The 27931-nt window shown below is 33.2% G+C and overlaps 1 protein-coding gene across 1 annotated transcript in view; it reads left to right on the top strand.

Moving 5' to 3' along the window:
• Positions 1-25650, top strand: part of LOC145673072 (facilitated trehalose transporter Tret1-like) — a 527605-nt gene extending 501955 nt beyond the window's left edge. Inside the window, exon 4 of the mRNA XM_081742424.1 lies at positions 16912-25650. Within this exon, the coding sequence (XP_081598550.1) occupies positions 16912-18258 (1347 nt within the window). The 3' untranslated portion in view covers positions 18259-25650. The remainder of the gene's footprint in view (positions 1-16911) is intronic.
• Positions 25651-27931: the final 2281 nt, after the last annotated feature.

Here is a 27931-nt window from a genome sequence, read left to right as displayed (position 1 = left end):
GAAACATGGGGTAGAATTTACCCATTTTATTTAAAATAGACTTGATATATTGCAACCCCAAGCAGAGTTATTTCTGCAAGTTGAAGGAAGTATCAATAAAATCGCACGCCTTATTAGAGAGAAAAAAAGTCAGCCCCAACAGGAAATTACCTTTCCTGCATATATTTTTTTAAATATAAGAATTTGTTTTGCACATTATTATTAGGTTATTGGATTTAAACATTTATTTATGAAATATAAGCAGAATCACCTGAGTAGTTTTTGATAAAACTGATTCACGTTTGAGAAGATAGTCCAGAAAGACGTCACTCGCAAGACTTAACTACCACTCCTGAATCTTATAAAAGCCTTAAGTTTCAAGTCTTGTCTCCTATCATTACTAGGAAGTTAATAATAAGATTATGTGCGATGTACTTCGTATTACTTAGTGTACTCTCGAAATTAAACTTATTAGTGATATCTTCTTATTCTGTTAAATATTTAGATTTAAAAATTTTTATCTTAAGACAGAAGGTTGCAATGCTGCTTTCAGGAAAAAGAGAAAGTTCATTCAACCATGAAACGCCAGTTGTTGTTGAGAGATGTGAAGTGCGATAGTGGCTTGCTTAGCTAGAAACCTGACTAATTATTGAGAGTGTATTTGAAGATAATGGAGATGATAACACGTCCCGTCCAGGAGCCGTTTACCCTCTTTATGGTATTTTTCTTCAATACAAATTGTTTCAAGTGCCTTTCTGAATGTCTTGTAGACACACCGCTATCTGCATGGGCGCCCAAAAGGTAGGCTGCCCCCCACCCGGCTCACGAAAATGTATTAAATTTCTTAAAATTTTCCTAATACAAATATAAAAAAAAAAAAAAAACAAACGTAATATAGCAACCAGGGAGATGCCCTTCCCTAGAAAATTTTCTTCCGGCGTCCATGGGTATCCGATATTGCTTTGGTACTCTTCATCTCCGGTATTCTTCATCTCTTTTGTTTCCTTACTTATTAATTACGTTAAAACGTAAAGGAAGAGTAGTATATCTTCAAAAAGTATTTGTGAATTTACTTTGAACGTGTTTGAGAACATATTTATTTCTTTTTCTCACTCGTATATCACTCCCAATATTACTTTCATTTCACCTTATTAATGACTTTATTTCACATCTCGGATAAAAGTATTCCTATATGTTATTTAACGATGTTTTTTGATCATCCATTGCAGGGCCGTAACTTTTGGGAGGCAGGGGAGCAACTGCCTCCCTCTCCCAAGGAAGCTTCCCGCCGTTTGAGGTGGGCCCATTTTAAGACAAAATTTTCTTACTCCATATACGATACGAACACGAAATCATAAATGAAGCATCAAACAGTTTCACTACATTACTTAAACACAACAGCACACAAAAGGTAAATAAAACAAAAATGAATTGCGGGCCCATTTCGATAGGGTCCATAGAAATAATATTTATTCGTATGGCTCTGAGATTTGTCAATATTGTTCCCTTAATTAATTTGTCATGTATGGAACGGTCCCAGGGGAGTAACTAACGGCCCCGCAGATCTTGCGGTGCGGAAGGGCCCACAGGTTCCGGGGGGCCCATAAAGAGTAAGGGAAAGGTGAAAAGAGGGGGCCAAGGATTACGAAATTTTTTTCTAGAGGGCTCAAATACGCGTATTAATGCTTGCCCCCCTCCCCCTAGAAAAAACCTAAGTTACAGCGTTGATCCATTGTTCTTTTAGTTTTCGGTTATAGTTGTTCGCATCTTTTTTTTTATTTTTTATTTTTAAGGACATTTAATTAGATTTAAAGAAGACATCAGTAAAATCTCACATCATTAAAATTCCCGCTAAGTTAAAATTAAACAAAAAAAAATAGTTCCTCAATAAATCAATGGACTGAAAAAAAAATAGATGTAGTAAGAAGTCAACACCGTTAAGTCCCCTGACTCATCCAACAATAAAAGTATATGAAGTACAACAATAAGAACAGGTGTTTTTTCGTTCTTCAGTCCTCTTTCCATAACTAACTTCGTAATATTTCGTGGAATACATACTTTGGTTAACACAGACGGAACAGATTCATTTTTTCATGGTCACAAAATTACTTTTACTACTACTATTATTATTATTATCATTATTCCAGTGACGTCTTTAGTCTACTAAGCGGGGGGTCCGGCCGTCTTGACTATACCTGCGGAATGATTCTTTTCTTAGTTCAGTTTTTCGGCCGCATATCAAATGAGATTTTGGTATTCAACTCTCGACAAACTTTTCTGTTGATGTTTGTAGGTTTCGTATTTTTTCTTCCAACCCTATTTCTAAAAAGAAAGAAGGAAAAAAGAATATGCAAATTTTGTTTTGTTATAACCTGTGGAACCCTTTCAAGCTTGTCTTCTTCATCACGACCTGTTTACACCTTTAGATAGAACGTTTTCTCTCTATCTACATCCCTGATGTGTAGATAATGAAGTTATTTATCCCCTGTCACTTGTATAGTATACTTTCATAGTTAAGACTCTTCCACGATAGGTGGCAGTAGTAGTGGCGAAAGAAGGAATAACGCAACTGGCAGTTCCCAATGAGGGATAATTCCTAAAATGAGATACGTTGCGTGGCTTTTGGTACTTGTTGTGTTTTCCCATCGATACTTTTCTCTATTATTTTTGCAATCGTGGCATTTTCCCCTAAGCCAAAAGGTGTTAACAAGCTTGAACATGTCTACCGAGGTACTTTTGTTAACCCTTAACTCTTTCAAGCATTTGGGGTAAAGCCACGTATGCAGTCGTTTCGCGTCATAATGAAGATATTGATGAATATATACTTCACCATTCGTTTCACCTTAAAATGAAATGAAATTTTTGAGTTTTACGCCCCACGGTTATGCCGGCTAGGCTAGAGGAGACGGTGATGATGAGAAATGAATGAAATGGTGGAATGAAGAAAGTGGGAGGAAACGGGAGAACCCCGAGGAAATCCACGCACACGGTGTTTGTCCACCACAAAGTTCACTTGGCGGGAGCAGGGTTTGAACCCGTGACCCCCTGCACCAGAGGTGAACGCTCTACCTCTGAGTCATCGCGACCTCTCGTTTTACCTTAGTAAATGCAGTGGTTCTTGTACAGCATCAGTCTTTAGGTTTACGAGGAAAAGAAAAATGTATCTCGTGATTTCTCAAAACCTGCGCATGAGCTTTCATACTGGCATAGGCCTATGTGTTCTTCTTAGTAATATATATCGATTGGTCTTTGGGTATTTTTTTTTTTTTTCATTTACCCATATCTAAGTGGTACTCATTCCTTACAACATCATGTTTCTTTTGTGTTCAATTCTCTCATTTCTCTGTAACTTTACTCGTGTCTTCTCTAAGTGTATCTGTTCGCATATTATATTACTATTCAGTACATTAGGGGCACGTGGTTCAGTGGTAGAGCGCTTACCTCTGGTGCATGGGCACCCTGGTTCGATCCCCGGCCAAGTAAATGTATGGTGGACAACATCGTGTCCGTGGATTTTCTCCGAGGTACTCCTGTTTCCTTCCACATTCTCATTCATTCTACCAATTAGTCCATCATGATTCACTTGCATTAATCATCATATCAGTTAGCCTCACGGGCATAATCGTGGGACGTTCATTTCTTGTACAGTTGCGATTAGGCATCCTAACCATTCCTACGTAACTTTGTCGAGACTTTAAAATGTCTCGACTTTCATATTATTATTATTATTATTATTATTATTATTATTATTATTATTATTATAACGATTTCCATACAGTCTTCAAAATAAGAGGAAACATTATATACTGTACATTATCAGGTCTGTATGTTTTAAATTGTCTCACTTTTCTTTTATCAATTAAGGCATACAATATACGGATCATTCTTGACTATAGAAAGATATTATTACGGTGAAAGAACCGCTAGTTCCCCCTTCCCCCTCCGTTATACACATCATACACCTAAATAGCGGCACGAAATGTCTCTACATTTCGTTTTGGAACCATGGATAAAAACATGAAGCTTACCTACATTTGTTTTGGAAAGATAGCTAAAAGCATGAAGTGTCCCGACATTTTGTTTTGGAAAGATAGCTAAAAGCATGAAATGTCCCGACATTTTGTTTTGGAAAGATAGCTAAAAGCATGAAGTGTCCCGACATTTTGTTTTGGAAAGATGGCTAAAAGCATGAAGCGTCTCGACATTTTACTTTGGAAAAATGGTCACCCCGTAGTTACGTACTGTATCTTCCCAACAAAATGACGTAAAAATCCCATTTTTTAAAAAATGTACAAAACAACATAAAATACACAACACCGAAAAGTTTAGCATACATGTACAGAGAAGCTCTTTCTTTTGGACAACGAAGAAAGAGCAGGAAAAAAATATGAGTCATCGTTTAAGACATTTCACGCGCCCTTTAAAGAAAAAGTGCCGAATGAATGGTTCATATAATATGCATGTATGTTTGATTGTTCCTTTAAGTACAGTGCCCCTCATAAGTAATTGAGGCAAATACATATGTTTAAAGAACTATTAAGCCGATGTTTCAAAATACCATCTTTCTTTGCTTTGAAAACCCATTAATCTGCTCTCATATCTTGTCACACATTATGTAAATATTATTCCTTAGAAAATTGTCTTCCAATATTATCATTATCTTCAGGCTGTGTGTACTGTACTGTAATCAGAGCATGGTAGAACAAAGCCTCTAGCCGGTTTTGGAATATTGAATAAAATATCACGTTCGCCAGTCTGAAACTACCAAAGAAAATTATGTTCTGGTATTTGTCTAACTGCAAAGTATATCTTAAGACTTTTCTTTTTTTCAAGTGCAAAATATGATATCAAACCAACCAACAATAGATAGACTATTATTCAACTAATATGGATTTACGCCTTTTCGGGCACAGAAACTCCCATACAATTGACAATCGCGGCCATTTTGGACTATGATAACGCGAGTTCATGTCTTGTTGTCAGGTCAGGAATTTTTGATTGGTTTGACATAATTTTCTACTCTTTCCTACCCCTAATTTTTCGATTGGTTTGACAGAATTTTCCACTCTTTCCTACCCCTAATTTTTCGAATGGTTTGACATAATTTTCCACTCTTTCTTACCCCTAATTTTTTGATTGGTTTGGCATAATTTTCCACTCTTTCCTACTCCTAATTTTTTGATTGGTTTGACATAATTTTCCACTCTTTCCTACCCCTAATTTTTCAATTGGTTTAACATAATTTTCCACTCTTTCCTACTCCTAATTTTTCGATTGGTTTGACATAATTTTCCACTCTTTCCTACTCCTAATTTTTCGATTGGTTTGATATAATTTTCCACTCTTTCCTACCCCTAATTTTTCGATTGGTTTGACTTAATTTTCCACTCTTTCCTACCCCTAATTTTTCGATTGGTTTGACATAATTTTCCACTCTTTCCTACCTCTAATTTTTCGATTGGTTTGACTTAATTTTCCACTATTTCCTACTCCTAATTTTTCGATTGGTTTGACATAATTTTCCACTCTTTCCTACCCCTAATTTTTCGATTGGTTTAACATAATTTTCCACTCTTTCCTACTCCTAATTTTTCGATTGGTTTGACATAATTTTCCACTCTTTCCTACTCCTAATTTTTCGATTGGTTTGACATAATTTTCCACTCTTTCCTACTCCTAATTTTTCGATTGGTTTAACATAATTTTCCACTATTTCCTACTCCTAATTTTTCGATTGGTTTGACATAATTTTCCACTCTTTCCTACTCCTAATTTTTCGATTGGTTTGACTTAATTTTCCACTATTTCCTACTCCTAATTTTTCGATTGGTTTGACATAATTTTCCACTCTTTCCTACCCCTAATTTTTCGATTGGTTTAACATAATTTTCCACTCTTTCCTACTCCTAATTTTTCGATTGGTTTGACATAATTTTCCACTCTTTCCTACCCCTGAGCCAAAATTTTATTTTCCTGTGCTCTTCTTACCTATGTACGAGGAGTAATCACAAAGTAAAATTACAAAGCCTGCAGTGAAACGTGTATCTATTATTTCATACAACCCATACAGCGAACTGATAGTACATACATTAGTTGATTTTTCGACATAGTCTCCAAATCGGTTGATGCACTTGTCGCATCTTGGGATGAGTTTCAAAATTCGCTCCTGGTAAAAAAAAAAAAAAAAAAAAAAAAAAAAAAATCCTGTCCTTGTATGTTCAGCCACGTTGTCACCAAGTGTTTCTCCTCGTCTTTTCGGTGCTGCAGAATATCGTACACAATGTGACGAAAACCTTCCGAATGACATTCCCAATTCTGCCATCAGATGCTCTAATGTGATCCTTCTGTTGTCCTGAATCTGTTCCTCCACGCAAGCTGTGTTCGAATCTGTTGATGCCGTGCTGGGTCGGCCACTGCACTCCAGAGATGGAGTGGGTCAGTGGGTCAAGTTTTCTGAGTGGGTCAGTGGGTCGTGGGTCAACGGCATGTGACTCACCACCCACCGTGACCCACTGCGACCCACCGACTCAGTATGATCTACCGACCCTCTCTGCTCACTTCATTGTAGACAGTATCTTCTGAAGACTGGTACATTTGTCTTCGTTTTACTTCCAAGCCCTTCCTTTTCCATTTGTTTCTGTCTACTTACCTGAGGTGAGTATATCTAACCAAGTGAAAAAAGAACTTCAGGCGCTTTTGGATATTGACATTTTTAATTGTAATAATAACAATAAGACTTATACTACTACTTGGCTTTCGAGATCTGTGAGTTTTTAAAGAAGCTAACTACTGGAAAAAATACATTTTTTAATCACTGTAATATATAAATTATGATATAAAAAATTGAATGTAACTATGTGTGCCTGATCATCACGGCCGAATTGCAAAGACAAATGAAATTACTTTTGGTATGTAGTTAGGCTTTAATCCAAATTGGGATGTTGTATTGCTTTCATTATAATAGCTACATATCCTAAGGAGGGTGAGGATCCGAATTTTTGCGAAAAAAAATTAGTATCTCGCAAGCCGTTATACTTACTTAATACACTGAAATTCAGTGTATTACATCTTTATTGAAAATAAACAGAATGTGTTCTAGCATATTTTTAAATTCTCGTTTATGGAGGGGGCACTTTCTATATATGGAAAATTGGTAGTGAGTTGGTTTGTAAAAATGATTGAAAACGATCGATGTTATTTAAGGAAAAAAATCAGAAACAAAAAATTACAGTGCTTGGCTTCATATATCCATTGCTTTCTACTATAATAATTGCTGAAGCTTATGTTTATTAAATGAAGCGCTTACAGCACAGGGCAATCAACCCAAAAACTTGTGACTAAAATAGGCATAAAATTTGTACTGTAAGCTTAATTACACGGAAATTTGAAGTTTGGATTGTACGCATAATTATATGGAAAATTTTACACTTTTTCCCTTTACGTTGGTCTACTTACCTTGATTTGGAACTTTCAAATTTCATCCTTTTTTTCACTGAAAAGTATTGATAATTCAACAAGGAAATAATTATACTATGATAATTTAATTGAAATTCATCGTAATTTGGCACATGGAAAACAGCAGTGTGGTAATTGAAGGGGAAGAAGGAGAGAAATTCCCATTCACCTCTGAACACTTTCCAGGAACCACGTTCTCTTTCGCTTTCTAGACGGGAGAGGGAACTTCGTAATGGCATCAAACCTTCATGTGTAATTACAAAAATTAAATTTATAAACAAATAAGAAATCTTCAGTTTATCAGGCTTTAATTGATAATTTATTCACAAGATTCCCTATCGAAGGTGTGGTAGATGAAGTTTCTGTTCTCCATGAGTCGACATTGCCAACTGACATGGTCGATATGGAAAAGATGTTGTATGGTGATAGAGAGATGATACTTCTTGCTGAGTATTTCAAAACTGACCAAGAAAAATCGTTATCAAACTTAAGTCTAACAAGCAGATTGTCGATGAGGAGTTGCAGAAATCGGGTAGAAGTATTATCAATTTCCACGACAGAGTGCGAATGGGGACCTCCCCTTATGAATTTACAGATGATTGATATTAGAAATGGACTAAGTGCTCAAACATTGTATAACTTGTTGTTCATCAATGTTAATGGTCCACCGCTAGACAAGTTCAAAGTAGACGAGCTAGTTATTTCCTGGCTGAAGGATGGACATCATTCCGCTGCGGATGATTTACCACGAAAAAGTTACCAACAGGAAATAAACCCGATTTCAGGTTTGTTTTAAAGTGGAAAATTACGAGCCATAGAAAATGTATAGACCTACTTGTATTACTAATGGCTTATTTGTGCTATTCAACTTTGTACCTGTTTTTTAGTAAGTCTCTTCTTTGCTTTAGGTAAACTACTTTGAATAAATATTCATAATAATTGCAATTATGCATATTTGTAACTTAACGTGGTGTTTAGTGATTACACAAATTACAATTATGAGCATACTTTATGGAGATGCTCTCACATAGGGTACCCGAGCACCTTTATACACTATGAAAAACTGATTTTCCAAGTCTTTTGTGCGAAAAATACTGTGAACTGAGAAACCATAACCTTTTCCATATTGTACAGGGGTATTTTCCTGCGAATAGAAGTTTCTTTTGGAATGCGTTGAGAAATTAACACTTGCAGGAATACTCTCTTAGTGCAAGTATATTTTACGCACACACTAATTTCCCCCCACCTCGAACTGTTTCAATTTCCTCACTGACAAACACTTTACCATTTTATATCATAAAGATCAGATCCACCGTTATTCTCACAGAGCGGTGCTTGAGCGATTGACTAGAAATTCAAACTCCGATTAGTGATAATTTCACAGTCATGTTTTATTACAAGTGTAAACTCTTTAGTCAGTACAGAAGGGGGCGTGAATCGTGTTCAGAGTTGATGACGATGGATTTTGGTGAGTCAGAATAGGTCACAGTGGATGAGAGTGGGTCACGGTGGGTCATAGTGGGTCACCGTGGGTGGTGGGTCATAGTGGGTCACGGTGGGTCGTGGGTCATAGTGGGTCACGGTGGGTGGTGGGTCAGTTGGTCGTGGGTCTAGTTTTCATTGACCCATGCCAACTCTGCTGCACTCCTCGTCGGTTTTGTTTTCTCTACCAGCGCCGAACTCTCGACATCATTCTGCAACATGCTGACAAGACATTGTTCTTTACGAAAACCTGTAACAGCTGCTGGTAAACTTCAGTCACGGTTACATGTTTTACCCACAGAAATCGAATAACAGCGGACTTCTTCGCGACGCGAGACTAGTTTTCCAAACGAGTCGCCATTTGTGTTTACCTACAACTAGCGCCGTAAGTGGCGGGTAGCTGAAACTCTGTACAGTTGCCAACTCCATGGATTAAAATTATCGCACACTCCTCATTCCTCTATAACAGATGAAACTCCAGAAATATCTGCCTTGTAACCTTAGTTTCTGATAATCCCTCTTATTGTATTATTTGGTCTGTATATTTCAGTCGCGGCCTTCCTCTAGATAGTTTCTGATAATCCCTCTTATTGTATTATTTGGTCTGTATATTTCAATCGCGGCCTTCCTCTAGATAGTTTCTGATAATCCCTCTTATTGTATTATTTGGTCTGTATATTTCAATCGCGGCCTTCCTCTAGATAGTTTCTGATAATCCCTCTTATTGTATTATTTGGTCTGTATATTTCAATGGCGGTCTTCCTCCAGATATTTTTGTCTCCTGCCACTTCCTCCTCTATTCTCATACTCTGTTCAATCATCCTATCTCTTCTTCTCGATATATTGTTAAGTATACTCCTCTTGTTCTACCATTTCCAATATTCTTTCATTTGAAACTCTATTCATCCACTGAATTTTCAACATCCTTCTATAGAATCACATGTTGAAAGCTTCCATTCTCCTCTTTATCCTCTTCTTGTGTCTGTCTCACATCCATACAACGCCACACTGACAATATTTCATCTAAATTTCATTGGCAGCTAATGTGTTTGCTTTGTTCCAGATAAAATTATGAACCTCTTATACATTAAAAAAATAATAAATAACCATCAAGTCTGTAGTAGATTCTTTTCCGGGAAGTCGGAGTTTACATTTAAAAGTACTGTCTTAAATGAAAACAAAAGTTTTAGTTTTACGGCCCACGATTATGTTCTTTAGACTAAGGAAAAGGGTATTATTGAAAGGGAATGATTATGAAAATTTTGGAGGAATGATAATGTTGGAGGAAACGAGAGAACCACGAGAAAATCCAAGGATATTATTGTCCACCACAAACTCCCATCTATTAGATCGAATCAGGGACACTGGCACCAGATGTGAACGTACTGAGCCACTGTGGCCCCAAGTACCATCTGAACATTTGCATGGTGAGATTAAGGGGGAAATCCTGCGGGGAAAGTCCAAGAAGCATGGCTAGCCATGGATCTCGAACCTGGAGCTTCCCGATTCCGATTCAAGAACACTTACTTGTTTCTTTCGACTTTTTGGGACTGTAAGGTAATTGATGATGAAAATGAGTGGAAACTGGAGAACTCCGAGAAAACGTTTATTTCTGATCCACCGTGTTCACCATAAAGCCCACTTGCTGGAAATTCGGACTTTATGGTGGACTTGGTGATGAACCAGGACCTAACTAAGGACCCTGCACGCCAAAGGTGAGCACTCTGCCACTGAGCCATTGCAGCCCCCTTTTCGACGTTCGTTAAATTTTCAATACTTTAAAAGTTGATGAGAGACTGATCGTTGCAATTTGGTATTAGTAGTTTCAACAGCTATATTTTACAGAAGATAACAAATTACTATCAGATGCAAAAGCATTATTTTTCTTTATCCTATCAACTGGGAGAAAATATTACGCGATTTCACCCTGATTCACAAAGAAGAACTAAAGTGTAACATATTTGGAAGATTAAACCTGAAATATCAAAGAAAGAAAGAGAGAGAAAGAGGGAGATGGAAAAATGAAACGAGAGACAATATCTTTCCCTAATTTTATATGCTCCAGAAGTTACAGATCGTTATTTCGAGTTCCCACTTGTAAGGAAGTGATTTTGCCCTTAGGAAAGAGAGAGAGAGAGAGAGAAGGAAAGAAAGAAAGGAAAGAAAGAAATAACTGAATGTGTTTCAGAGAGGGTGGTGGAAGAGAAACGAGAAAAATGGCGAACAGTGGAAAACTACTAAGAAATCGTGCGTGAAATTAGTCCCGAGTTCGAAGTTGAATGCCAGAAAGAGAACAAAAATTCTCTTCTTTTTCCGTGTCTTGTTCAACATTCGTTCTTCTTCTTCTTCTTTCTAACGAAATAACAAATCCTTATGTTCGTTATTCACATAAAATAAGATGATTTTTTAAAGTTTATCGTACAGTAGTTATCTTGAAGTAAACAGATTGTAAATACAAGTAAATTTTAAAAAATACAATTATCTATTACAATCTTAACTCCACAAAGGTTTCATATCCAGTACGCAACTACATCCGTGCTTCAAACAATAAAGTATATATGTATATTACTAGATACAAATGGATTTCTATTTGCTCCACTGCATTTCAAATATAGGCTAACTTTCTTATTATAATACATTTGCTAATATACAGTTAAAATATTTTCCAATACAGATTTTATCTTTTCATCTACATGACTATATTATAATTAATCTTTTCATATTTCACTTTAACTCATGTTTGAACCTAAAATTATATATAACGTGCGTTAACTATGTTTCATTTCAGTTCATTCTTTAATCTAAAACTTTATCTCATCATGCGACGAATTAGTATTTTAACTCGTTCTTTAACCTATAATTTTAGCTAATTTGTGTGACTAAAATTTATTTTTCTCTCTTAAATGTGTAACTGCATTATTTAGCTTAAAATTTTATCTTAACTTGCGTAAGCGCATTTCATTTTAACTTATTCGTTAACCTAAAACTTTATATATTATTTTGTAGTTACATTTGTACTAATTTTTTAACCTAAAATTTTAGTTTAACTAACTTTGTTAACCAAAGATTCTTTCTAAGTACATTTCATTTTATCTTATTATTTAGCCTACCATTTTGGCTGGGACGCACGACTTTGTTGCCCCTATATTGACAAACTAACTTGGTTACTGTCCACCTTTTTCTTGTTTACTAGTAGCCTTTCTATTTTTTGCGTGTACCTATATACGAATATCTTCAGACAATGATACCCTCCTCAAATGTAAGGCTCCAGATGCAATCGAGTTGTTAATAAATATATAATTGTTTCACGATGTTGATTCCAAATACTTTTGAGTGTGATTTTTTCAGAGAAAACTTCAGAAGCTGATTATCCAATACATATACGACTTTTAGTATGTTATTTTTCTGTGACAATATTAATGAACTTTCATGAATCACAGAAATTGTTTACGAGCAGTAATCTTACTATATAGTATTACTTTCGAGTACGAAGGAGTTATGAGTCTTGAAATCATTTAAAAAAAAATGAATTTGAGTTTTCGATGGATTTACATGTTCTGTAATCCCTGGAACGAAGAGATTGACTTTAGAGTTTTGTTCGTCCCTTTATTAGAAGTATAGATTCCATACTGTTCAACGTATTAAGACCAAATTTTAAAGTTAAGATCTTCGAGGTATTCTCTAAGATAAAGTTGCATTTTCCTCCATACTAAAATATAAGGCAAGTTAACATATGACAAAAAATGCTAAAAAATTCTTTTTTTTCTTAAATATCATTAACAAACTTGTTCTATGTTTCATAAATGAATGTTGTTTTTCATTAGTAAGTTTTCTTTCTGTTGGAATCCAGAAATGCGAAGTTTGTTGCCAAGATATTTTAGGCAGTTTTCTCAGAAATAGGTATAATGTTTTCGTTCATATTTCACTGGTGTAATTCATTCGCTAATAACTCTATAATTTGGTGTAATTCATTTTTCTTCAAACTACAAAGCGGGTGGTTTACTGGCGAGTGTGAGTTGATGTTATCTCACAAAATCTGATAAATACATACATTTGAATGGGAAAGTTAATATGAAGAAATATATATATATATATATATATATATATATATATATATATATATATATATATATATATATATATATATATATATATATATATATATATATATATATTAATGATTTTGTTCACATAGATTGGTGCTTTTAATCTTTCCTATCACTGCCCGGAGTTCTTAATACGGTCACTGGAACTTCTTTTATAAGGTCAACGGCTTTAAAACGTTTTAGTGAATGTCGTGTAATTTCATATTATATTTATCTTTTAAATATAAGAGTTAGAAATGTATGGAGACATTTCGGAAAGGAAATGAAATCTTTTAGTTTTACGTCCCACGATTATGACAGCTAAGTTAAAGGAGACTATGATGAGACATGAATGGAATAAAGAAAGTGTACTAGAATAGAAACGGGAGAATCCCGAGAAAACCCCCACACACGGTGTTTGTCCACCACAAAGTTCACTTGGCGAAAGCTGGGATCGAACCAGGGACCCCACGCACCAAAGGTAAACGCTGTACCATTGAGCCACCACAGCCCTATTTCGGAAAGAGATTGCTTTAAAAACACTCTAATAAGCAAAATGACTAGAGCTTGAATTTCTATTACCTAACAAATTTGAAAATGTGTTCAAATGCTCACGTATTTATGTTCTGAAATGCCAAATGTGACCAACAATATAAACTAAAACCAAGAAGCAACTTCACACTACTAGAACGCTTGACTTCAGGCATCTTGGAACTACGAGCACATTCAGTGATACAAGGATCTCTGACAAAAATAAAGTCCTGAAATATATATTTTATAGCCGAAACATATCCGTACGCTCAGTACAGAAATTTGATGGGCCTTGTTGTAGATATCAGTGATGATTGACGATTTTAATGGATGTTCTAGGGGAAAATTCGTCCGAGATCATCTCCAATTGCACTCAAATGTGGATTTCCATTGAAAGTCTCCGCGGATGTGGATATTAAAATTCTCCACCTATATGCAACAAAGAGATTGGGCTTAAGATATTACTGCAGGGTAGAAGAAAAAGACAGAAACGCAGAGATGCTGAGATGATGAATTTCTTTCAAAATGATTGATTCTATCCCTAGATCAAGAAGAGTGATCTCTCACGCTGATAGTTTCTTCAAATCCCGTTATATAAGGCCAACTATTTCTAAGAAAGGAAGTTTCAAATAACTTCGCTGACAATGCTGACAACTCATTTATGAGCGTTTAAGTGAAAGTCGCTTAAAATGTGATAGGGAGTTTGGCTACGGGAATATAATTTGAAGTACTCACCAAGGACCTGTATAAAAATTGTAACGGAAGTACCGGAGGACTCTAAAACATGGGTTTTTGGATAGCACACATATTAGTTCCTAATTGAAGTCTTGACCCGACTACGGTAGGTTCCATAGTTTTGGAGCTATGGAGCTTTAAAGTCCAATTTTTCATGATTTCGGCAGCCTATAACTCCGAAAGGAAGCATTTGTGCACCCAAGTTGATCTATACTTTTTGTCTTATCTTGGTGTCAGGAATTACCTTCCAAACGTTGTCGGTGTTATTTTGAAACACCCTGTATATGTTTTTATATCACTTCGTACTTAAGTATGACCTAAAGCTAAAATAGGTTGAAGTATTGTATTTTTATTTATTTATGTACGAACATAATTCCAGATACAACTGAACGCCATTTTATACTGGAATATCTAACAAATCTAAACGATGAAACATAATACAATAATAATAATAATAATAATAATAATAATAATAATAATAATAATAATAATAATAATAATAATAATAATAATAATAATAATAATAAAATAACATGTAAGTGATAGCAAGAAAGGATGACAATAACTGATTGAAGTTTATCAACTAAAATGACGTCGTAGTGCAGAGTTACATGCAGCTTCAAAATTAAATAAATCTATGTGTGTGTATATGACGTTTCGTTGTATAGTTTAGGAAGCCTGTAGAACAAAGAACGTTGAACTGTTGAAAGTCTACGTCGTCTTATATGAAAAAAAGTTATGTGTTACATATTTGTCTGAAGGAATTCGGAAATACAAGTGTTACATATTTGTCTGAAGGAATTCGGAAATACAATTCTGAGAGTAGCGTTTCGGACCTGAAGTGACCGACCATGTATGAGTTTATACAGAGCATTAAGTGAAACTCGCTTAAAATATGACCAATAAAAAATCTTTTATATTACTTCGTACTTAAGTATGACCTAAAGCTAAAATATGGTTCAAATTAGGAATGGCCACAAAGATCCGGTTCCGTCAGAACCGGTTCTGGAACCGGTTCCGGACCTCGATCCGAAAACCCGGTTCCGGAACCGGATCCGTTAAGACCCGAAAACCGGTTCCACCAGGAACCGGTTCTGGCCATCCCTAGTTCAAATATGCATGTAAATGATAGACATATTTTCATGTTTACAAAAGTCAGAAATGTTTATTTTTGATTAAAATCAGTAAAACCGTGACAGAATAAGAAAATATGATTTGTCATAGAAATATGTGAGTATTAATAATGACAAAATTACAGTGATTAAATTTTAAAAAAAAGTATTATGCATGTCGCAATAGAATATTTGATTAACAGTTTCAATTACCTTCTCAATATTTCATGATTCTGTATCGTTCACGTTTTCCTTTAAACGTCCTTAAAGGTAAAGCCAGCAATTAACTCCTACACTTAATCCGCCTTATGCAGAGTCGTTTTGACGTATGATTAGCATCATACTAAAGGTCTGACTAGTGCAGGAAACATATGTTAGTCGAACTCTTTAGTATGGCACTAATCAAGCGTCAAAACGACTCTGCATAAGGCCCAATGACATTAGAGTGTCGTTTCAAGATTAGTCAATGGCTGGCGAAATCATCATTTTGATGGTCTCTTAAAAAAAAAAAAAAAAAAAAAATTGAAGAAATAAAGGGTTTTAAGAAGAACTTATACTGAAGTGTATTATTACACGTAGAAGTTTGAAAAATTATACATTTTACCTGTAGCGGGTCTTGAGGGAAGTCACGCCCGTAAAAAGCCAAATTTCATCAGTTTAAGCCAAGGAAAGAAAGCATAGATACAACTTTTTGAAGTTGTATGAAACTGTCTTTGCTTAGATGTAGCGATAAAGTTCCCCTCCCTCAAGAGCCACTACTCGCTTTAATGGAGATATTGCGTAATATACTTATATGTTTTTTTTTTTTAAACAAAAATATTGATGATGTCTTATTTTGATTCTAGTTGTCTCAATTCATGCTTTACGGTACTTAACGAAGATTTTTTTAAATGCTTTTTAAACTTTCTTCATAAGGGCGAATTCAACAAAATGTTCCACTATTAATTAGTTATTGCTATTTTTATCATATTATTATTGTTGAAATTTCTGCATTATTACTTACAGTATATTAAAGAAACTGATTGATTGATGATTTCGCTCTTCCTACTGGAAGCGTCTCACATATTTTTAGAGCTAACTTTTCTTGTAATGCATCATAACTTTCTTTAAATCATATTTTCTACATGGTTTAGTATCACAGAACGGAAGAAGTAAATTGAAATATGTTCCCATGTTTAAACACAATACTTCTAGGAAACAGAGAAAGGAAGTATAATAATTTCTTCCTACATTTGGAACGTCATACTCTGTAGATAGCTACCAGGATGGAAATAGTAAGATTTATATTCTGAAAGACACATAAAGTATGTTACTCGAAATGCTGGAGAAAGTTAAAAATACATACTCAAAGTATAATAAGAGCATTTACTAACTGTAAAAGCATTATAAGTTGTAAACATAAATCTTCCTAATTATCAATCTCAGATTACTAGTACTTAGGTTTATAATTATCTTATTGGTATAGATATACGTGCACATAGTACTACAAATTTGTTTCATAGCATATTTATTTATTGCTTTTTTTCTTTCAGGTCCTAGCAGCTCTTGCAGTGTCCTTGGGACCGTTCGCCGCAGGTCTTGGCAAAGGCTATAGTTCTCCTGCCATCGCCTCACTACAGGAACAAAAGAACACCCGCGATTCTTTCACTGTTACTGCTCAACAGGCATCATGGGTAGCAAGTTTGTCTCTTCTAGGTGCACTATTTGGCGGGATGTTAGGAGGACTTGCGATGCGATTTGGACGTAAAAGACTATTGCTCATAAGCTCAGTACCGTTCGCCGCTTCGTGGCTTTTGACTGTGTTTGCAAACAATGTAGAAATGATGTACGCGACAGCTTTTGTTGCAGGATTTTGTTCAGCTGTTGTACTTCTTGTAACTCAAGTTTACATAAGCGAAATATCTATTCCTGATATTCGCGGATGTTTAAGCTCTATTGCGAAGATTGTAGGACATGTAGGTATGCTTATTAGCTTCGTCCTCGGAGCATATCTAGATTGGAGACAGCTTGCAATGGTAGCTGCAGCTACGCCCGTGATGTTATTCATAAGTGTATTATATGTTCCGGAAACCCCAAGTTTCTTAGTGCTAAATGGACGCGAAGACGAAGCTGCACGAGCACTTCAGTGGTTACGAGGACCTGATACAGATATCTCCTCCGAGTTAAGCACAATACGGACAAATATCCGAAAGAAACGTGAACAAGAAATTTCGTGCAGAAGTGTTCTCTTGCCTCGACTTATCAGACCAACTTTGACGACGTGTGGACTAATGTTCTTCCAGCGATTTTCTGGTGTAAGCGCATTCAACTTCTACGCTGTGCCTATCTTCCGGCAGACCTTTGGTGGAATGAATCCTCACGGTGGTGCCATAGTAGTTGGCTTTGTTCAACTTTTAGCTGCCCTTATATCCGGTCTCTTGATCGACACTGTAGGTAGATTACCATTACTAGTTACCAGTTCAGTCTTCATGTCATTAGCCCTGGCTGGCTTTGGGACTTTTGCCTACTATGAAGACAATATAACCATCGCAAACTCTGCCTATGATTCAACACATGACTGGATTCCCCTATTGTGTGTTCTGGTTTTCACAGTGGCCTTCTCGCTTGGCATAGGACCCATATCTTGGCTACTTATAGCGGAGCTGTTTCCGTTAGAATATCGTGGGCTAGGTGGTGCTTTAGCAACATCTTTCAGCTATGGATGTGCTTTTGTTGGAGTAAAGACATTTGTAGATTTTCAACAATGTCTAGGGTTATATGGTGCATTTTGGTTATATGCTGGAATTTCCATTGCAGGACTATTATTTGTCGTAATTGTTGTACCAGAAACGAAAGGTCGCGATCTCGATGAGATGGAGCCTAAATATACCCCGGCCTAAGGGCGAAGTTACACACAGGAGTAGCTCGTATGAAAGTTGTTTGTACAGGGGCAACTTTCATGTGTAGCCATCTTACTAATGTAAGACTTGTCTTTTCATATTAGACAGTTCTTGTAATAGTAAGAAGGAAAGTACAGATAAGTTGCTCCGGTATACTCAACTTTTATACGAGTTACTTCTGTGTGTAACGAAGCCGCTTTATATAAGGAATTGAATGAAGAGGAAGAAATGAGTAATATTTAAAAATAGTGGATAGAGAATAGGTGTGATTCAGAATGTTAATTATGAAAGAAGTACCGATGTAGCAAAATTACATTTTGTTGTACCGGTACAGCGAAAGAATTTAAGGTTTTATGAGAAAGTAAAACTTTGGCTTTGCTGATATTTGTCCGTTCACATGTATGTATGCATGAGGTAATTTTAGTTAAATGTGTATATATGTGTATGAATGTAAAACGCATGTATGAGTATTTTGTGTAACAAGAAGAAAGAATGCATCTATTTAAAAGTGCACTATGAGATATGTACACTATCATTGTGAAGAGGAAATAATTGTTATGTAATGAGAGATGATTAAGGCCATAAAATAACTATATTGAAGTCCATACACATTAGAAAATGAAGTATGATACTGCATATGCATTTTTACGAACATGAGAGAGTGCATTTATAAAATTTGACGGGAAAAGAAGTAGGGGAAACTTAAAACAAGGAGCTTCTAACAATATTCATAATGATGTACTTAGCAAAAAGGAACTACCCAGAGCTTTCTCACATTAGGTGCGTTTCGTACGCAGAGTAATGCTTCGTAACACTAGTGCAATAGATACGTTGTGTAGGAACAACGTAAGCGTGTAGAGTAACTATAGATTCCAATGTCAATTGTAGCTAATATATGATTTTCTACATTAAAATATTTATTACATATGTATATATAATATATACAAATACATATATTCAATACAAATGTACATATTTATGAACCAGTCGCTAATTATGCACAATTAGAAAGAGTAACTTAACATTGTAAATGTCATCAGATAACTGAATTAAAAGGTACATGGAAACTTAGTTTGCAGATCCTAATGGAAAATGCTCATAGTTTATACAATAATAGCTGTAAACTAGAAATACAATAATTGAAAGTTTTATATATATACACAAAACCCTACTACTACTCGTAGAAACCAACTTTACTCCCAAGGCATGTTACTTACCATAGTAGAAAACACAACACAGCAAGTATTTTATATCTATCTAAAATTTCTTTGTTCTTAAGATAAAAATACTACACTATTACTACTAGTTTTAATCAGCTTAGCTTAGATAAAGTACTGAACGAAAGAACACAATACGCTGTAATTGTGTGTAATACATTTTATATGAAATAAAGTTCTGGTTATGAAATCAAAAATACAGTTATATAAATATAATAAAAATAGAACTGAAAGAATGTAGAAAAACAATTTCCTATTCTCAAAAATAGATGAATCAGTTACAGCTTGATAGTTTATAGTATATCACGAAAAACAAAATGATTAAAAACACATAATTCTATTATTGACATAATATCAGTAATGATTCGCCATTGTATGAATTTATTGATAAACGAATTGACACACAAATGTACGTATCTTACTTTTCTAACCGTAATTTACTTGATCATAATATCATTCTATAAACATTTTTGGGGCTAGAAAAGTTTAAATAAAAGCATATATGACTGAAACTTAATATTTCTCCCTTTTAAGAAAAAGAAACTTACAGTGAATGAAGATCAGAGTATGATGGGAATATATACATACAAAAATGTTATCATAAATTCATTTAAACTAACATCTTCTGTAGTGCTCGATAGAAAGAATATATTAAAACTTTGTGAATTCATTTTTGTAATGCTAAGCTATCATTGTTTACTGTTCAACTTCTAAGCTGATTATCTAGTTCTAGAAGTTTAAAAATCCCCAGTAAGAACTTTAACAATAATATGACAATAAATAGCTAAAAGAAACCCATTGTTGGGATTGATATTTATATATATTGTACAAAATAATAGTAAAAATGTTTGTTGGAAGTGACGAAACTGATACAGTGTTACTTCTTCCAGGCGTAATGTTCTTCCTTTTTTAAAAAAAGAATTAATAAGAACCCAAATCATCGAGACAATATTCCATATCACTGAAGCCATATCTAAATCAAAACAGCATATCTTTAGTGGTTTTTTTATCTAATAGACTCAATAATAGCCTATTTATTGTATAATAACATGACAATACAATTTGACAATATGTTCTATTAAATATGTTCACTTACTTGTTGAGCACTTAGAACCTCATTTTAATAGATAGTGTATGGACAAATAGTTAATGCAGGTATAACAATAAAGTTAAATCAAGTTTAGGAAAATTCACGCGTGTGCAAAATATCGCAATTCCTTTTTTATAATATATTTTTATAGGTAGAATTTATGCCATTGTCTTTAAAATAGACCATTTCTCTCTATTCCAAACAACATACATGAAATTATTTATAAGAATGAGTTTGTTTTGATAACAACATTGAAAATTGTTTCCTACATCCTTCTAATATAAGCAACCTACCTCAAAAAAAGCCTGTTTCTTTTGTAAATAACAAAATATTATTTTATAATTAAGCGTCCATTCATATAAAATAATGTGTTAGTGTGGCATCACAAACATTCCTTTTATTAGCACTTAAGACTTTGTTGAAGTTACACAGCTTAAGCTCTTCATAAAGAGGATTTTTTTAATAATTAACATGGTGCTCGAGATGTCGTTCCGTTAGATGGCGTACTTTTTCATTGAACACTTAGAATATCTTTCATAATGGTGTGTGAGTTTGCTTAGTAAAGTTGATAGTGATGCTAATTAACAGCTGATATTACGTACTATTTAAAACTGATTATTTAAAAAGATATTTGTTATACATTATATTTACTTAATCAATGCAATATTTTAGCTACTAACCGTAGAACAAACTAAAATTATTTAACTTTCAAACTGTGCGTTAAGAATTACCGTACGTTGTATTTAAAACCTTTTTATGGGTTGAATAAAATAATTTAGTTGAATTTAAAAGCTTATAATTTCATTATAAAAATATCGACAAATGTTTGAAAGAACTGTTTTCTTTGGAAAGTTTTCTATTTCCATCTGTACGTAGTGTGTTTTGCCACACACAGATATCCAAGAAATATTTCAAAGGAAAAAGTGCACCTTTGTTATCTGCAACTAATTTCATGTAACAAGGGTGCACTTTTGTTCCTTTGTTATGCTATGGAGAGATATGCATTTGTATTGTGTAAAACAAGACTGTACATTATAACTAAATATTGTGAATCTCCATACCTTAGCGTATTAGAATTTCTTTTAGATATATTTAAAGTAATTGAATTATGTTACCCTTTAACACATGAAACTTGTTTGATACAGGTATAGTATGTGCATCGAAAATTTGTTTTATATCTCTGATTCCCGTAATATACATATTTCCCAATACTGATTTTTGTGTTTTTAATTTTTTTGATTGATTGAAATTTTAAAATAATGCTTTACTTAATCTATTCTATTACTATGGTCGGTACTTGGCCGTGGGGATCGTAACACCAAATTTATTCCAATCCATAGATAGAAAAATGAGCTAAGAAATAGGATGTAGCTTTTAAAATTAAACATATAACCCGTAAAATATAGTTATTTTGTAAGCAAATTATCGTAACAGTAATGTTCACAAAACCATATCACAAGCACAATTTTGTAATGTATGGTACACAAAATACCGCAAAGTGTAATAATACAAAATATCATATAGAAATTAATTTATAACTTACATTAAGAATTTAATATGTAATTAATAACATGTCATTTCATTCTAAGAGTATCATATAATATATACATTTCATTGAAGCACGTAAAATCAATAATGTGTTAAAGATGAGACTCATTGGTTTTCCTATTTAATTATTGTATACACTTAATTGAAACGTACACCTCTTCAAGATAAAATCTCACAAAAATAAATTTTAATGGTTATAAAATTTAACCAAAGCAAACACCTATTATTACTAGTCTATCTTACAGTTTCGAAAATATATAATTGCCTTCATCATTCAAATTCATCTGCAACATTCAGATTTTGATAGATCTAAAAGATTAAAATATAATTTACATCCATTAAAATAATTTTCGTAGTGAGGTATTCAGTTATTTCTCAATATACCTACATGGTACTTTTATTGTCTTGGATATGAAAATTGAAGGGTCAAATATTAATTTGCACTAAAATGAAGTCTCAACTGATAATTAGAACTTTTAAATTACGCTTCTTATTTTATATTAAATTTTAGGTATTAAGTCAAACATAATGAATAAAATTTTCAATATAAAAAGTAAACCATCTCATAGATACAAAATTATAATCTTTAAGAAATTAATCACTAACCTCAATATTTTTCATGTTCCAGATATTTTTGAGTGCACTTTTTTATGATTCCAAACTGGATCATATCATCTAATATGACTAAATACAAGTAGAAATGAAAATATATTATCTTCGGATTGTAAGAATGACAATGAAAGTTATGCTTGTAATTTTTTAAAAGACATCCAGCAGAAGAAATTTGTGAAGACAGTTTTGGATATAATAAATTGTAATAAATGCAATATCACATCTACTCTTTACCATGGTTATCGTTATATATTATGCCCAGTAATATTACTAAATACAAGTCAAAATGATATGTCATATTGTGATTGTAAAAAATTACAATGAAAGGGATGCTTGGTTTCTTTAAATGTCCAGAAAAAAATTACGAATGCAGTTTATGATGTCGTAATGGGTTAAAATAATGTGATATTGCCTATATGTTACAATCATAATTGCTGTTTTTGATATGCAACAGATACTAGTATTCCTAAATAAAAGCAAAATATGTAACATTCAAATTGAAAAAAAATACAGTGAAATGGATGTCTGAAAACTAAAATAGTGTCTAACACAAGAAATTTGTGAATGCAAATTGTGAAGTCATAATGAATCGGAAAATGCTGCATCACATCCTACTCGTTGTTGTATTGATGATCCTGTTTTTCTTCTACACAACGTGTAATAAGATGACTAAATAACCAAATGCAAGCGAATATTATGTGTGATGTTTTTGATTTTAAGCATCATAGTAAAAGGTAATTTTGTAATCCAGAAAAAATTTCAACAAGAGAAGGAGGTTGAAAAGTATCAATTGAAGGATGTATGACAAAGTCAAAGGGCCAAACAATCACAGCAAACTCTGTGTATAATAAACACGGCTATTAAGATGATAACAGACACGAAAAAACATCACATTCGAGATAACTATTTCAATTGAATTACATAATACAAAAAATTTTAAAAATGTCATTTCACTTAATAGTACTCTGAAAGTATTAAACGGCTTATTTTCGAAAATGGTAATTATTATTATTTTTTGGCTTATTTGCAAGTATTGAGAAACAATGAATGGAAAGCATACTGTAGAGCATTAATTGTTAGTTTTGAGGAAGAAATGTAGATCAAAATAGAATCCGCATTTTAAAAACGAAATAACCCTTTTGAAATTTACTATAATCGATTTTTATTAATTGATTATCGATCGAGTTTTAAAAAATACTTTAACTAATCTATTACTATGGTCTGTACTTGGCCGTAGGGATCGTAACACCAAATTTATTCCAACCCATAGATAGAAAATGTGCTATTACCGTTTTGATAGTATGCTACTCACATTTTCAGAGCCATGCTAAAACAAAATTTTCAATAGTTCTTATATTGTGTGATTTAAAACAGTGTTTGTTTACTTTTAAACTTAACTAACTATGAAATGACTTAAATATTAAATAATGTTAGTTATAATGATATTGTGTATTTGAACTTGCGCTACTACCAAATATTTGTTATTATGCACTTTTTCGTCTTTTTATCGCCAAGGAAAACAGTGTCAAAAGAAAACAATTTTTTGATAGGAGTGGAAAAATCTTCGTAATTGGGGTAATTTTATGAAAATTATCATTATAATTATACTTTCATTAGCAGGCTACGTGTCTTAACTTCCACACACTACAATCTTCCGATAATCTCTTAGTTTTTATGTAACAATTAACCTTTTTAGTTCAGTAATTGTCTATGTCCTTAATAAGCCAAGTTAAAATAATTTCGCAACCATTTTCTCTCATTTTTTACTCTTACATCATGTTCTTGTGTATCTATGTTTTGTTACATCTGTTCTGTAAATGTTCGTTCCCCGCAACTAATTTTGTGAATCCTTTCCGATACCCACATTTTCAATGTTTAAGGTCGATTTTTCTTTTATAGCCCATTTTTCGGTGCTGTACAGAACGATATTACATATGAAATATTTGTTGAATTTTTATAACTCTTTATTCAGTATATACTACTACGTGCAACATAATTGTTCTTCCTAAAGATTTTCTTTCGACATTCACATTCACATTTCATATTCTTGATTTTATTTCCCATCCATATTTCCTACCTTTGCTTTTTATTTCTCATACACTTTTTCTATTCTTAATTTTATTTTCCGTCCTTCACATTTCCTATTCTTGCTTCTTTTTCTTGTCCACATTTCCCAGTCTTTCTTTTTATTTCCCATCCACATATTCTACTCTTGCTTTTATTTCTCGTCCACATTTCCTATTCTTTCTTTTATTTCCTGTACCCATTTCCTATTCTTTCTTTTATTTCCTAGTCTTGCTTTTATTTCCCATCCACATTTTCAATTTTTGCTTTTATTTCGCGTCCACATTTCCGATCTTCACATATCAACACCTAGGTGCCTAAAACTAGCACTCTGTTCTCTTTTCCCTCTTTCTCATTTAACTTTTTAGGCCCGTAGTTCATTTTGCTTCTATCAGTATCACTTTCACAATGTTCTTAACTTTTAATTTCATTCGAATTTCACAATTTTATCTCTCAATGCTTCAAGAACATTTCCATTTCAGTTTCCACTTAGCTCTTATCCTTTCTAGTTAAGTGCCGTCTTCATTTCTTAGAACTCTCATTATTTCTTCTTAATCGGTATTGTACAATGTACTTGTAGAAATAGTTCTGTCGAAATACCATTTTAATTACATTTTCTGAAATGCTCTCTGTTATTCTTCCCATTCTATCATCTTATGGTTTATGTTTAAATATCATATGACCCTTATTTTTAAATCAGTGGATTCATGATTCGAGATATGAAATGAACGTTGTTATAAGTCATAAACGTTTGAGACTAATATGTTAACATATACTACTGAGGATGCTGAAAGTAAACTAACAAGATCACCACTGATAATATATACTCACAACAGTCGTTTCATTTTTTTAAATGGATTTCCAGAATCTTCTTGAAAGTTTCAACAAGAATTTAAAAAGTAAAATGTTAATTTTTTCTACCCTTCCTAGCCCGATTCAATTTCCTAAAACCAAATAATTTTATGTACTTTTTTTTAAAAAAAAAAGTAGAATATATAATGCGTATTACGATTCAATAAAGAATTATATTACCGAATAACAACATATGTACAGTTTTGTTAAAAAGAAAAAACCTCACCACAGACCTCTCTTTAAAAGTTCCTACACTTTTACCTAATTTTGGAATCAAACTAAACAAATATTGATTTCCCTTGGCCAACTGAGTTCTTTACTTAGAGTCAAAGTATTACAACTTCCTACATACCGTTGCCAGAGTATGAACTTCAAAGCATGGTTGTAGTCAAGATTTTTTTTATGAACAAGATTGTATATATATACATACATAAACAATATACGCAGCACAACTTTATAGCTACTATGTATTGAATATAGATATATATTTACTCATGTAGATAGACAATAAGAAGAAATGCCTAAGCGAAGTAGATATGGCTGAAAGTGATGTTTTTTAATTATTAAAAAAGTACTTGATGTGTGATTTTTATATGACCGCGTATAATAATGACAATAAAACTTACTCTGATGTTTACGTTCACGGGTATAGCCGAATGTTGAAAAGTGTTCGATTTAAAATTTTAAAAAAATGCATGTCTTTTGTTTATTGTGTTGCAAAATTTTAAAGTAAAATAACGAAATTCTAATACTTATTATTAAAATTAACATTAAATGTATTTTTAACACGTATAATGAGCATTACAGTCTTATGGTATATTTGCTCTTTGTAAATGGTAACGTTCAGAAGTGTATTATCCCATGTAAATTTGGTTTTCTTAATAAATTTCGGATTAATTGTACAGTTTATGAATACATTTCTGTATATGAACATGACAGATTCTAAGACATAAAACAGTTTACTTTATACTTCAGTTAATTTACACAATTGTAGGGGAAAAAAGAGAGAAAAAGGCAAGAAAAAATGAACTTTCAAACGTGACTCTACAACAATATTTTCAAATCTAATCATACAAATAAAATACGGAATAATATTTTCATTATTATTATTATGTAAACCATGTGCCATTTTTCAATCCACAACTATATAAAATGAGATATCATCCTTTTTATAGATATTTAAACTATTATTTAAGTCCCAATATTTCAACTAGATCTCTTAAGAGACCTAATCCCTGCGAAATTAAAATACGGCTAATTTTACAGTAATTATGTCATATCTTCAAATAGATAAAAAAAAAAAGTAATCGAAATGTGGAACAAGAGCTCCCTAGACAATATTATTTTGCATAAGGTACCGTTATCACGAGTCACCTAGTAGCTTTCCATTTGTAGCCATTTAAAAACGCGAAAATAAATGTCGATTTTCTAAATGACTGGAAATCGCAAGCAGATAAGTCTTGATAATGGTATCTCATTTAAAATAATATTTTCTAGGGCGCTCTTGTTCCATATTTCGATTATATTTGATCTATTTGAAGATATCACTTAATTATTGTAAAATTAGCGGTATTTTAATTTTGTTGTGATGAGGCCTCTTAAGTATCATCAAGTGAACTTAGATTTGTGTAAAACTAGAGCTTAAGGAAGATACATTAAAAATAAGAAATATTTACTAAAAGCAATTATCTAACATGTATTAATGCAAATTTTATAGGAGACAAATCCAAGTCTCACGATTAAGATAAGAGTTCTACACGAAATATTGTGATTTATATTAAATTGAAGTATTTAAAGTAGTAGTAATTGCTTTAACATAGTGTAATATTTGAATCATATATAGGGTGTGTCAAAGTATGTATGTGTGTACATATATTGGATAACGACTTCTTAGTTCAAATGTAGCAAAACAAATACTCTTAATAATCATGGATTATAGAACGCATTTCGTGAATGTAAGTTGCCGAAAATGTGAATTTAAGTTTGTGTACGGATTAGTTCTGGGTGCTTTTTTTATTAACATCAAAGCTTAAATCATTCTGTAACTATTGTACTAAAAGATTTAGTTCTTTCTGTCTCCCACCCTCTGTGTCTGTATGGAGGAAATTTCAAAAAAAAAATTCATAAATTTGACTTTCCGTAACACAAATGAAGAATAGTACAACAATTTAGGTCATATACATCAGACCAGGGTTTCTCAACCTTTTCCACTGGCGTACCGCAATAAATGGTATGTATCACAGGTTGAGAAACCATACATCAGACTATACTCCATCGTTTGTGTTTCCAG

Source organism: Thermobia domestica, chromosome 16 (assembly GCF_964235325.1).
Source record: "Thermobia domestica chromosome 16, izTheDome1.hap1.1, whole genome shotgun sequence".
Taxonomy (NCBI): domain Eukaryota; kingdom Metazoa; phylum Arthropoda; class Insecta; order Zygentoma; family Lepismatidae; genus Thermobia; species Thermobia domestica.
This window is presented reverse-complemented; position numbering and strand designations above follow the sequence as displayed.